The 12,965-nt window shown below is 43.0% G+C and overlaps 2 protein-coding genes across 2 annotated transcripts in view; one reads left to right on the top strand and one right to left on the bottom strand.

The window, feature by feature from the left end:
* Positions 1-5,092: 5,092 nt before the first annotated feature.
* On the top strand, positions 5,093-6,502 carry LOC133022922 (uncharacterized). Its single transcript, XM_061089824.1, has one exon. The coding sequence runs from the start codon at positions 5,093-5,095 to the stop codon at positions 6,500-6,502; it is 1,410 nt and encodes a 469-aa protein (XP_060945807.1).
* A 3,973-nt stretch (positions 6,503-10,475) lies between these two features.
* ppfia3 (PTPRF interacting protein alpha 3) overlaps positions 10,476-12,965 on the bottom strand; it is a 28,530-nt gene continuing 26,040 nt past the window's right edge. The window contains exons 28-31 of the mRNA XM_061089825.1: positions 11,729-11,797; positions 11,473-11,641; positions 10,844-10,905; positions 10,476-10,562 (exon numbers count right to left, since the gene is read on the bottom strand). Of these exons, the coding sequence (XP_060945808.1) occupies positions 10,853-10,905; positions 11,473-11,641; positions 11,729-11,797 (291 nt within the window). The 3' untranslated portion in view covers positions 10,476-10,562; positions 10,844-10,852. The remainder of the gene's footprint in view (positions 10,563-10,843; positions 10,906-11,472; positions 11,642-11,728; positions 11,798-12,965) is intronic.

The following is a 12,965-nucleotide window of genomic DNA, read 5'->3' on the forward strand; positions in this document are numbered from 1 at the left end:
ATATCTGTGCCGGATGGACATGTCTGACATCAGCCACAGATGATGATGGTGGTGGAGGTGGTGGTGGCAGGGGGGTGGATTAGTTTGTTAACAGGCTAATAGCACAGTAGCCATTGCCAGGTGTGGAGCTGCTTTATGCCGTCTGTTTTCTTGGCGTAATTCTCCCTCTCCTGATTCCTCCACCATCAGTCATCTGGATTAAACCCTGATGGCTTCACACTGGCAGCACTCACAACAGAAGTCAGACCAATTTGCCAGGTGCCAGACGGCCTCAACACACACGTTTCTTTATTGTTTCACTGCTGGTTTTTAGAGCCAAGCCGCTGTTGTAGATTTATGTCAAAAACATGGCTCATTTTCCTGTTTCACACATGTTTAGAGGACACAGACAGAACCTTATTGCAACAGGAGGCTAATAAACACTACGTATTAATTGTTTAACAGGTGGATCAATTAAGATCATTAATGCAATTTGATAATTGTAGATAATTTGTTCAAGTTATTGCTTAAGTTAACCTTCTACAATGTGAGAAGTTTCTGCTTTCTCTGGCCTTAAACTACTATAAAAATAACAATGAATATAAATCATCTGGGTTTTAAAACAAGATTTCTTTGTGTGTTTTATTAAATCATTCATGGATTAACAGGGAAATGAACTGCCAAATGTCACAGTTTAAAAAAAAAGCAGACAATTAAAGTTAGTTTGAAGCCCTAACAGTGTTTACATAGCACTAAATTATGCCTGTGAATTACTCTGTTAACCAGTTTTTTTGAAAAGTGCTTTAAAAACAATGTATGTATTATTATTATTATTAAAAAGGAAATTGGTAGAAGCAGTAATAAGCGGGCCCGGATTTAGAAGTGGGCAGGGGCCACCCACTTTGTCAACTTAATTCTTTGCAATTTGAATCTGCCAGTCACGTTTATTTCATTCGCCCTGTAAGAATTTCCTTATTTCTGAATTCCTGTTTGGACTCTGGATTGGGTTTAAAAAACTGTTCTCTGATTGAATCGATCTTTATTTGAATGATCCGACAGCGATTCATGAAAAGGAAATAAACTTCCTTACTGCCTTCGTTCTTTCGTGGAAGGGATAAAAAAGTTTGGTGCCGCCAGTCTGTGCTTGGCACGTGTAATTATTATTTTAATGAAGTATAATAATGATAATAATAATTATTATTATTATTAGTAGTAGTGGTATTGTTGTTGCTATTATATCACAGAATGGTTGAAATTCCTATTGTGAGGCATTTTTAAAACTTGACAAACTCTCAACACAACTGTGTGAAAAGGCCAAAAATCCTAATTGCCCCCCCAATCTGAGCAGTCTAGACCCAGGCCTGGTAGTTAGATGAAATCTTTAATAGCGGTGAAGAGGGAAGTAAGACATTGCTGGTTAAAAAGAAAAAAGGAGGGAGTTGAAAGCAAAGTGAAAAAGATCTATTTCGACCTGTCACTGAAAAATGCTCCCTGATATCCTTTTGGGAATGTGTAGCACAGTTTAGGAGAAGAGTTGAAACAAGTTGCATCTCTGCGTTTCTTGTTACTGTTTCTTAAACGCCTCACAGTGATGAGTCTGAAGTCAATAATGTGATTATACAAAGAAACGTCAGGAAGTCTGCCCCAGAGGACTGAAGCACGTCACTATCACTGCTGAGCGACCCAGGGAGTCAGTGTACGCTTCACAGAGGCCTCACCGCTTGAGTTCATTGCGAGTTCTGCCTGATGAAGTCGTGGTTTTCCGTAAAAGTCCAGTTTTGTGGTTTCAAGTTGTCCTCATGCTCATTTAGAACAATCTCAAACTCCAGAGATAAGGATGAACGTGAATGTGCAGTTTGTGAACTCGATTTTATTTACTCAAACCTCATGTTTTTAGAGGGACTGCGTGGGATTCTCAGTGCTCGTGTTTCTCGTCTGGCACAGGGCTAGGTGGGGGGGCTTGGGTCTGGTCCAGAGGGCGGAAGAACGTCGAGGTCCAGGTCGAGCCTGGCAGGGAGCTCAAACGATGCGTGTCATTGCGGCAAATGGAGCGTGGGGATGAAGTGCTGCTGCTGGTGCTGCCGTTTCACAAAGAAACCACTTAGAGAGGCCGCTCGCCGCCGGGCCTCCTGTGTAGCGCCAAGAAAGCCCTCGAGAAGCGTATAAGTCCGCCGCAGCAGGACACACACTCAGGTAACACAAATCCTTCAGATTTGTTCCTGGATATTCACCTCCTCCTCGCCCACAGCTGGCTCCTCTCACAAATGATCCTATCGGCTCCAGCAGACTGGGTTTTGCTGCTTCCACTGGCGTTGTTAGGTTGTCTGCGTTTGTGGGTTGGGTTAAAGGCCGAGCTCGCCGTTTTTCAAAGGTTCAGTGTGTAAGAATTAGGTGAAAGGGATCTTTTGTCAAATATTTAATAATAATACAAATAACAGTAATCCTAGTAATGTTTCAATAGTGTTTTTTATCTAAACTGTTCAAATTATTGTTTTCTTTACCCTAGAATGAGCCCTTTATATGTAAATACTTTCAATTTACATCAGGAGTGGGTCACGGAGGCTGCAATGGTTTCTACAGGAGTCCAAACTGGACAAACTAAACACCTTTTGAGTTTTTATGACAACTGAAGGCTACCAAAGGTTCTCTTTCATGTTTGGAAGGGGAGGCGGAGGTGAAGGGTGTCCAGCCGCAACATGGAACTACACCAATAGATGTCACTTAATTCTACACACTGAACCTTTAAAATCGGCTTCCATCCCACCAAACACCTGGGTTGATTTGGCTTGGCCCGGCGTGTGGATCAGTAGCCCGTGCTCAGAGGAAGCTCAGAGGACTTTGATGTGATTTATTGTCAGCGTGTCAAGCAGGAGCTGTGAGCGCCCGGGGTGACAGCATGAGTGACGTGTCGACCAAACCTTGTTGCTCGACGTCGGCTGCATTGTGTTCAAGGTGTGGCCCTGCCGGGTACAAGTCCCGTCACTTAAAGGAGTTTGTTTTGCTCAATCACAGAGTCACGGATGGTCAGTGATGAAACATCCTCTCATTCACCCTCGCACGCCTGTACAGATAAAAAACAGCAACACAAAAACAGTCTCTCTGTCCTTACTTCCCGGCATCCTTCGTTAAAATGTTTCTCTTCGACGCCTCAGGAAACCTTGAAGGAGCCTTGCCAGTAAAGCTACGTCTCTCACATTCCCATCATTCCATCTATTTTAACACTTTCCAAGGGACGTCCTCCCTGCTTTAAGACAAATAACCCACCTGACATCTATCTTTGCTCAAGAGGTGTACACCGTCACGCCGTACCAACACATGGATGGGTGACTGGAATATTTCTCCAGTTAGTCACAGGGGAACCTCACGTGGAAACATACATTCAGACACACTCACACTCACAGCATCATCTCCTCCTCCTGACTCATAATTTTCTGATTCATTCAAGTTCTCTAGGAAATGTTTACCCATGGCTTACACGAGGGAGTGCTTACTATAATGACTTTTCAGTGTGTCACCATTTAACTCCGAAATACTCGTGTTCAATATCATTAATGTAAGAAAGAAGGAAGATCACATTTAGCAGCATGCGTTTTTAAGGGTTCCATAGCGAACTGCAAAGTCTAATATACTTGAGTAGAATAGAATAACTACATTATTATTGTGCTATGCAAAACAGAAAAAAGGATGCTTCTCGAGGTTGGTGCATAAATGTTAAAAGAATATGTCATGCAGTTAAAAAAACTAATAAAAACCCTATGAGGCTTAACTATCTGCTGGTTATTTTCTCGATCGATTAATTGTTAATAGGAAACATTCTAATATGCTTTAAATAAATCTGTTAGCCGAGCTCAATAAATCAATAAAGATATTAAATTGATCACAATGTTAGACGAAAGCTCATATTTGAGAAGCTAGAAGTGTTTCAAAATTTTGCCTGCTAAGGGACTTTGACGGATATATCACAATTAAATGAGTTGCTGATCAATCGTTACTCGATCGATTAATCAACTAAAATCGCACTCCATAGCGTTCATAGCCATTAAATTGAAATATCTGTATCCAATTCTTATTTTCGCAAATCTTAAGCAAGGGAGAATAACTATCCTGGATCCGACCCTGATGTGGGTCTGTACGTCAATTTGTATTAGTTCTTCCCCGACCCCTATCACATCCTTCCACCAAGTTTTGTGGAAATCCGTTCTGTATTTTTTTTGTAATCTTGCTTACAAACAAACCAACAAACAAGCGGAGAGTGGTGAAAACAGAACCTCCTTAGTGGAAGTGGCTTCGTTCTCGACACTTTCTATGAACATACTTTGTCTTTTACTTCTCAAGCATGGGAATCATTGGAAAGATTTCTGCAGCATTCGTGTGATATTTATGCCACACAACATTTCCCACTAATCCCTCTGTTATTACAAGCCACACAAAGTTTAGACAATGCAGGTTGGTGCAGGCTGGATTCATAAAACTGTGGTCGCACCTCAGCTTCTTAGTAAAACTCTTTCAGTCCGAGGTGACAGATGTATCTTGTTCCTTCACAAAGAAAACCTCAGGCGTGTTCAGGTTGAATTCCTCAAGTCTTGAATTCCCTTTTGTTTTCGTTCATTGACATTCCATTATTTGTTGCCGCAGATTTAGAGAGGATCTTTAAAAAGCGTCCAAGGATCCTAGAGAAAGAACAAGAGAACAACTCCCCCCTCCTCCCAAAAAAAATTAAAATAGCCACAGACTTGTTCTCTCGTGCTGCAGATGTGTTAGTAATCCGTTTCCTTTTGGCTGTAAAGTCTGTGACTTGCCCACATACCAGGTTGTCAGTGTATCTGTTCCACAGCGCTCACAGCTGAACTCTTCCCACATGAAGAAGCAGAGGGCAACCTCACTGTACTTGGTCCTGATTTTCCACGAGGTCTGCCAAGATTTTAGAGCTATACCCCAGCAGTTAAAGCAGCGGAGTCATAAAGCTACGGGCCACTTGTAAAACCTCTCCTTTTACGTTTTAATTGAGGTACTTGGTCTCACTGTATAAGCCACAATTGTATAAAATAACGTTGTCCCTCGCTTCCTCTGTTTCTCCTCTCTTTCAACCGCCAGCTGATACGTCTTGGGAGTGATGCACTGGCTTCCCCTGGTTGCCATGGTGATTGCCTCGGCCCTGCCCTTCCCTCACAGCCCCTTGTCCAGGATTACTGCCGCGACGACAGAGCCTGGCTCCGACAACCGCAGAGAGCATCGTCATGACCCGGCTGCTCGCCTCGCAGCTCCCACCACCAACTACAACTTTCACGGAAACGCCTCGCAGACGGACTTCGACATGGCTCCTGCTCTTGGCCAACACACCAGCGGACAAAACCTCCAGAACCACAAGGATTACGTGAAATCCTCCGCACATGAAGAGACCTCCGTGTTCAAGGTGGAGAATCAAGGAACCTACCAATCAAATAGCAACTCGGTCGGCGATGGCAAAAGCAGTGTCAGTTTGGATGTTCCTACTGAAGGAAGAACACTCAGGACCGAGGGTATTTCCGAGGATAATTCTCGACCAAAGGACTACAAGGCTGACAGCAGCAGCAGCAGCAGGCGAGAATACTCCGGTTCCATGGACTCTTCCAAGAAGGACACTGTTCAGGACTCAACAGATCGACCGTTGCAGGTGTCTGCAGAGGAAAACCATAATACTTTAAGCCCTGCATTAACTCTAAAGGGTCCAAGAGGACCAGAACCAACTGTTCCTTCAGAGCAGGGGTCTAGAAGAGGTCAGGCTGAGCAAAGCTTGAACCTGGAGGCAGGGCTGGGCCTTGGGACTGGGCTGGACAACATCCTCGAAGGAGACGAGATGTTTTTGGACGCACATCCACGAGTCCTGTTCTCACCCTCCCTGTCTCCTCCAGAACACCCCCCTCTTCTTCTAATGTTGGAGACCGGCCCGCTGGAGGAGGTTGGGGGTGTGGAGGAGCAGGAGGACATGGATGGGCACATCGAGGGTCATGGGGATCAGGCAATCGACAGGAGCACGACTCCGAGTTGGGCCGATTCTTCCAGAGGAAACGGTGAGGTTGCCCATCCTGGTAAACGGGATAAACGCTCGCACTCGATTGACAGACGGAGAGGGGAAAAGTCAGTATGCGAGTCGGAAAGCGTTTGGGTTACCGACAAGAAGACGGCCACCGACTCCCATGGTCAGAAGGTCACCATCTTGCAGGAAATCCAAACCCAAACAGGACCACTCAAACAGTTCTTTTATGAGACTCGCTGTCGCCAGCCCGAGCCGCAGAGCAAAACGGCCAGATCCAGATCCCCCCCGATGGGCGTAGCGGGGTCGGGTTGCTTGGGCGTGGACAAAAGGCAGTGGTTGAGTGAGTGTAAACCCAAGCAGTCGTTTGTACGAGCGCTCACCAAAGACGCAAACAACAGAACCGGATGGAGGTGGATCCGCATCGACTCGTCCTGCGTCTGTGTGCTGCTGTCCAGAACCAATCAGGCATCAGGGAGGGAGGTCTTGATGAGACAGGGGAGAGGGTGAGAGAGAGGGAAGTAGAGAGAGAGAGAGGGAGGAAGAGAGGAGGGCGAGACATAGAAAGTGACACACAGTAGAGCAGCAGTGACATCCCTCTGTGTGCGCTCTCACTTGTTGGTTTCTCTGAAAACGATAGAAGTGGTTCCAGCCTTAACTCACATCTTTTCTCTCTTTTTCCCGCTCCCTGCATCCGACACAGCGTCAAATGACTTAAAAAAAAACGAGAAGACCTCAACACTAGATCTTAGGGAAAATTGTCATTTATAGAGATTTGACTTTAAAAGTACTGTTTTTGTATGATTTATCTTTCATAATCTAAGTTATTTTTTGATTAGTATGTAAGCATGTGTATGTCTCTGATATTAATATATTCCTTTATATATATATATATATGTGTAAAATATGACACCAGTATACCTTTATGTATGAAGCTATGTATATCTGTGTGTATTTATAGAAGAAGTGTCTGATGATAATTCCAGCCTCTGGTCCACTCGGATTGTGAGAGGAAGGAGCGCCACCTACTGAGGCTCCGTTTTACTGCTCCACACTGGTTCCATTCTGGATTACCATGAATGTTGTAATCAGTGCTTTTTACAATCAAAATGTATTCGACATGCAAATCACAGCGTGGGCACATTTTTTTTAGCATGATCTCACTCAGTATGCTGATGTGACATTTTTGTGTCAGGATGCTTCTGTGTTTGGAGCTGGTTAAATGTGGTTTGTCAATAACCATCTGCTGGTTTGCTCTGTTTGCCTGCCAAACATGGTATCAGGTTATCTGATATTTTGAAGAACAAATGCTGAATTGATCTGCTGATGAAAGTGAGTAAATATCATTTTTCCCCTTCTGTAATTGGTTTCCTATTATAGGACACGGAAAAATTACAAACTACAGCTACATGAAATGCACATTCAGACCTGTTATGTAAATAAAATTGAATACAAAAATTCAAATATTCAAATGCAAGTCAAAGTCCGTTTTTTTTTTGTGTGTGAAAAAATAGCTAGTATCTGGCAAATAACTACTGGAAGGAACATTGTAGTTGTTTAGAATCAGAAAATAGCATTAAATAAAATAAATTATAAATTGTAATTAAGAATAATGTTGTAATTAGTTGTGATGAGCTGAAGAAAAACATGGTGAAAGTTTGTGATGATAAGCAGATCCACCTGGACCACTTTATTTTTTTTTCTTTTACATCACCATTTTCATAATCATCTTCATTGTTTATTTTCCGGATGATATTTTGCAATTTGTATTACTATCACTTTAATCATGGAAATCTGTTAAATCATTGCACAATTGGTTCTCAAAATGTACACATACAGTAGCATATTTGAATGACCATTTTCAATGTTTTCATATTGACTTTTAAAACTAGTTCAAATGAAGTCGAGAGGGGAACAGAACATGTACATACATTTATCCAATACATACATACCTAAAGAAAATAAATAGTTATCGTAAAAAATAAAAAATACAACTGAAAAAAATACACACATTTTACAAATTGATCCCCAGGCTCCCTCCCCTGTAGGTTTATCATACAGATATATATTTTTTTTATTTAACGACACCTCATTATCATTTTCACCACCAAAAACAATGTTTTTAGGTCATTGTCGTTTGTTTGACATGCATCGTAAACACAGAGGCTAAAGGTTTTGTTTCCTGGGCTTCCTCTGGCTCGCCCCTCTCTTCCTGCCTCCCTCTGATCTCCCAAGCCCTGGCGTGCTCTTGGTTTCTGTTATGGCTTGTGTGTGCAGTAAAATGACCAACTTCTGTCCATCCTGTTTTTTTTTCCTCCGCCCTTTGGGTCGCTGTTTTGTCTCCCTGTCGCTCTCCCATCATCAGGATTAGCCGGGACCCTGAGCTGATGATTACAGGTCATAAACAGCAGAAAGACATTGTGGAGGGCGACTGAGGCGTTAGAGTTTGGCTTCAAAGCCGAGACTTTCTTAATATATTTATAACTTGGGTACCACTTTACAGAAAGGCGCACTTCACAAGGGTTTTTTAATCTTTAAATAATTGGATTTTGAAAGTTAAAAACATAATATTTGTAGTTCAGTGATACTTCTGGGGTGCCAGGTTGTGAAATTTACTGCTTTCTTTAGCTCAGTAAGAAGCAATTTGTGACCATGCTTGTGTCTTTGTAAGGCTGTTTTTAATCATATTTGGTGCTAACTTGTATGCTTATTTTAGCATAATAAAATGTTAATGTTTAAAGCCCAGTCAGAAAATCTGATCCTGTGATGGGTCCGGATAAACGTCAGTGGTCACCACAGTTTTTTACAAATCATCCTCAGGGGACCAGGAATGTGTCGACCATTTCCCTTTCAAAGAAATCCATCATATAGCTGTTGAGGTTGTTGAGGACACAGCCATCCGCAGAGACACTTTTTAAATGACGCACTTCCTACTAAGCCACAGAGTGTCCAGTTAGAAATTATTTTTACAAATTCTGTATTAAAACTGCCACATTTGTATTCAGTCATTTCATTACCTGGCAACGCAAAACCCAGTCACTTGTTATATCTATCTGTAAAGCATTAGTAATGATATACATTACTGTGAATGGCTCTTAGGCAATTCATTTTGATATGTGAAATGTGACTTTAAAGCAGAAGCAGATATATCCTGACTTTTTACTCTCAAGTGTGGACCACACTCCCAAAACCCTGAATCCTACATTTCCCAATGTGCATTCATTTCTAACCCCACGCCTCTCAAATGTAAAGCAGGATTTCTGTTGAAGATTTTAAATATCAAGACAATTGCGAGTTCACCCAGATGATGCTGCTGTCACATCGTGAGGCTTACGACCTCCAGCACCACAGGTGACATTATACGACCGTTCACACAGGCTGAACATTGTGCCGCTTTAACACTGATGAAACTTTGAAAAGAACAAACCCCTTGTAAAGATCAGCTTTTCATAAAGTGGCACCAGCACTAACTTTAAGCATTACCTGCCATCGGCATCGTAAAAACAAAGAACACAATGTCTCTGTGACCTCACTCCGCCCCGTCCCATCCACCAACGAGCCTTTGATCTTTATAAAAGGCTCTCTTCAAAAGAAATTACTCAGCCTATCAGTTTTCAAGGTGCCAATAGACGAAGCTCGAGGAGGCTCCCTCTGATGTGGTCAGAACTTAACAGTGGTCTGAAGTCGGACATGTTTTACTACATCGCTCCAGCCGATTGGGGACACTTACTCACCCCCCGACAGGGTCCATAGAAGCCAACAATAGAGCCACCATGGCCGACACTAGACACCAGTCGCCTCAGGAGCAGAAAGGGGAACGTCGGCGTTGTTTAAAGTCGTTACACGTCTGTCCACCCATTTCCCCCCTAAATGATTTAACAGTCTTGTCCTTCCTCTTGTTTTTAAAAATCCAAACTTTACGCTGACTCTCAACTCTCAATACAAACACCTGTTGTTGAGCAGAAGTTGTAAGGCGACATCTTTAGTTGGATTCATACTTTAGGAGAATAAATGGCAGCAAGTGATTTCCCTCTGAAGGAAGGAGAATAAGCCCTGATATTGCCAACTCTGCTGACGATGTGCAGACGCAGACAGGAATGAAAGAGAGGGAAACCTGCATGACGGGAACACACCTAACCAACGCCGTTGTCTCCCTTTATCAACTCCGCAGCACAGTCACAGAGAGAGAGAGAGAGAGAGAGAGAGAGAGAGAGAGAGAGAGAGAGAGAGAGAGAGAGAGAGAGAGAGAGAGAGAGAGAGAGAGAGAGAGAGAGAGAGAGAGAGAGAGAGAGAGAGAGAGAGAGAGAGAGAGAGCGAGAGCGAGAGCAAAGACAGAACGACAGGAAGAGAGAGACAGAGAGAGAAAACAGCTGATCCCATTCAACCTTCCAAGTCTGGTTGGAAAATACATTCATACATTCTTCATGTCATTTTCCCATTTATTCCTTTGCTTCTGTTATTGCAGAATGGTCAGACCGAGAAGATTTATTTTAAAGTTAAATGGTATATTCATTGCTTCTTTCTCCGTGGACGAGCGAGAGGATCCTCTAGTCCCAATCCAGTCAGTGCCCTGAGGAGAGAAACAGCATTATTCCCATGTCACTGCCTCTGTGGCCTTAATTCAACTCAGCCCAAATCCCGGCCAACCAAACCCACCACTTTAAGACCTTAGGGAAACAACTAAAACCCCAGGCTCAAACCAATCCACCACAACAAACAAATGAATCAAACAAGGTTCAGAGAAATGTGTTCTGCACATGTGCAGAGGCTTCTCACAGGCTCAGAGGAGCTGCATTCTCACACACAGACCCAAACTCCACACTACCAGGCAGTTCAATTAACAGTTCTTACCTCATCCCCTCAACAGGAATACGTCCTCACTGAGGCAGATTCACCCCGGGCACCAGAGTTGGCTGTGCAGGAGAGCGGGAGACACAGATGGGGTCATTATCGTAACTGCAATGTCTTAAACAGCACTGACCTTCCACAGACTTTATGATTAGGAAGTGGAATGAGGGATAATGGTCTTCCTTTGCACTTTGAAGCGTCTGTTCCTTGTTATTGCCAACTCCTTTGCCAAAGGAAACAGAAAATTCCACTGCCAAACTAATGGCAGAGCAACTAACTGCTCCGTGCATGTGACTCTGGCTTTGCATTTGCAGAGTGGCTTATATAACACCCAGTGTATGGTGGATGAGGACAAATGTTTCTGTTCAAGGCTCATTTCCGAAGAAATTCAGAAATAAACACATGGTTCTTTTGTTATCAGATTCTCAGAGTGTTTACAACTGATCAGAGTTGGAGCTGAAACCTGGCTGCAGCAGACATTTTACCCGATTCCTCTCATGCCCTTCATGTGAGTAATGCTATATAGAGTAACAGCTTTTTACACATAGTCTAAAAACAGACGCGCCCGATGGGCTCCGAGGAGCAGAAAAAATGTGAATATGAGAGCGAAGGTGTCAGAGGTCATGGGTCACACTCACCATCACTCTGAACCTTTCTCAGGGTAACAGAGGGTGTGGAGATGGCTGAGGCACGGAAGTTAGCAGGCAGGGTCTCGGCAGAGTCAGAGGTCAAGCCCCGGAGATCTTTCTCCCTAAACATCTTCCTCCAGGAGGGCGAGCGGCTGAACGTCTTTGCTCCATCCTGTCAGACAGACAGTGTGTGAAAAGATGGCTGCTCAAATAAGCCTTTGCTTAAAATCAGTAAAGAAAAAAAGGTGATTATGCTGACCTCATCGGGTCGTCTCTCAGTTCCCATGGAGAGGAGAGAGTTGTACTCTTGCTCTAGGAGCTGTCTGGCCTGCAGGAGAGAGATGATGTACAGCCTCGAGATTAGAGTGGACACAGCAGATGATGAGGTTCAATAAATCATGGGTGCATGCTTCAAAACATTACAGTTGTAACTCGAAAGGATGAGATGAGGCACGTTTTTTTAAAGTCTGATTATGATGATGCAATAGAAAGAACAAAGGTCCTGGACCCGAGTCAGAAAGCTGTGATTCATGGTTGGTGCTTTAAACCCTGAGCCGCGGGTACCCAGGTTGTTACATATAATTATTATGGGACATGTATCATATTTTAGTTATATTTGAGGCTCAGATTTGTGCTTTAAAAGTAATCTTATATTGTCCCCTGCCTGACAAAAGAAGACATTTCAAAAGATGCCTCACTCTGACTGTTAATCTAATCGCTTTCCCACTTGTGATATAAAGGGCCAACGGAAGTGCAGTGTTGAATTTGGTGCAATTAAGACACACAATATATTCAATATTGATAAAACATTTTGATAAAACAGGCGATTGGTGCTCTGTAGCAGCAGTGACTGACACTGATCAGATAGCTGTTGAGGTTGTTGAGGACACTGCCATCCGCAGAGACACTTTTTAAATGACGCACTTCCTACTAAGCCACAAAGTGTCCCGTTAGAAATTATTTTTCCAAATTCGGTATTAAACAGACACATTTGTATTCAGTCATTTCATAACCTGGCAACGCAAAACCCAGTCGCTTGTTTTATCTATCTGTAAAGCATTAGTAAATTATATACATAACTGTAAACAGTTCATTTTGATAAGAAAATATGTCTTAAGAGCAGAAGCAGATATATCCTGACTTTTTACTCTCAAGTATGGACCACACTCCCAAAACCCTGAATCCTACATTTCCCAATGTGCATCCATTTCTAACCCCATGCCTCTCAAATGTAAAGCAGGATTTCTGCTGAAGATTTTAAATATCAAGACAGTGGCGTGTTCACTCAGATGATGCTACTGTCACATCGTGAGGCTTACGACCTCCAGCACCACAGGTGACATTATACGACTGTTCAAAGACGCTGAGCATTGTGCCGCTTCAACACTGATGAAACTTTGAAAAGAAAAAAACCCTTGTAAAGATCAGCTCTTCATAAATTGGCACCAGCACTAACTGTTGGCATTACCTGCCATTAGCATCGTAAAAACAAAGAA

Source organism: Limanda limanda, chromosome 17, assembly GCF_963576545.1.
Source record: "Limanda limanda chromosome 17, fLimLim1.1, whole genome shotgun sequence".
Classification (NCBI taxonomy): domain Eukaryota; kingdom Metazoa; phylum Chordata; class Actinopteri; order Pleuronectiformes; family Pleuronectidae; genus Limanda; species Limanda limanda.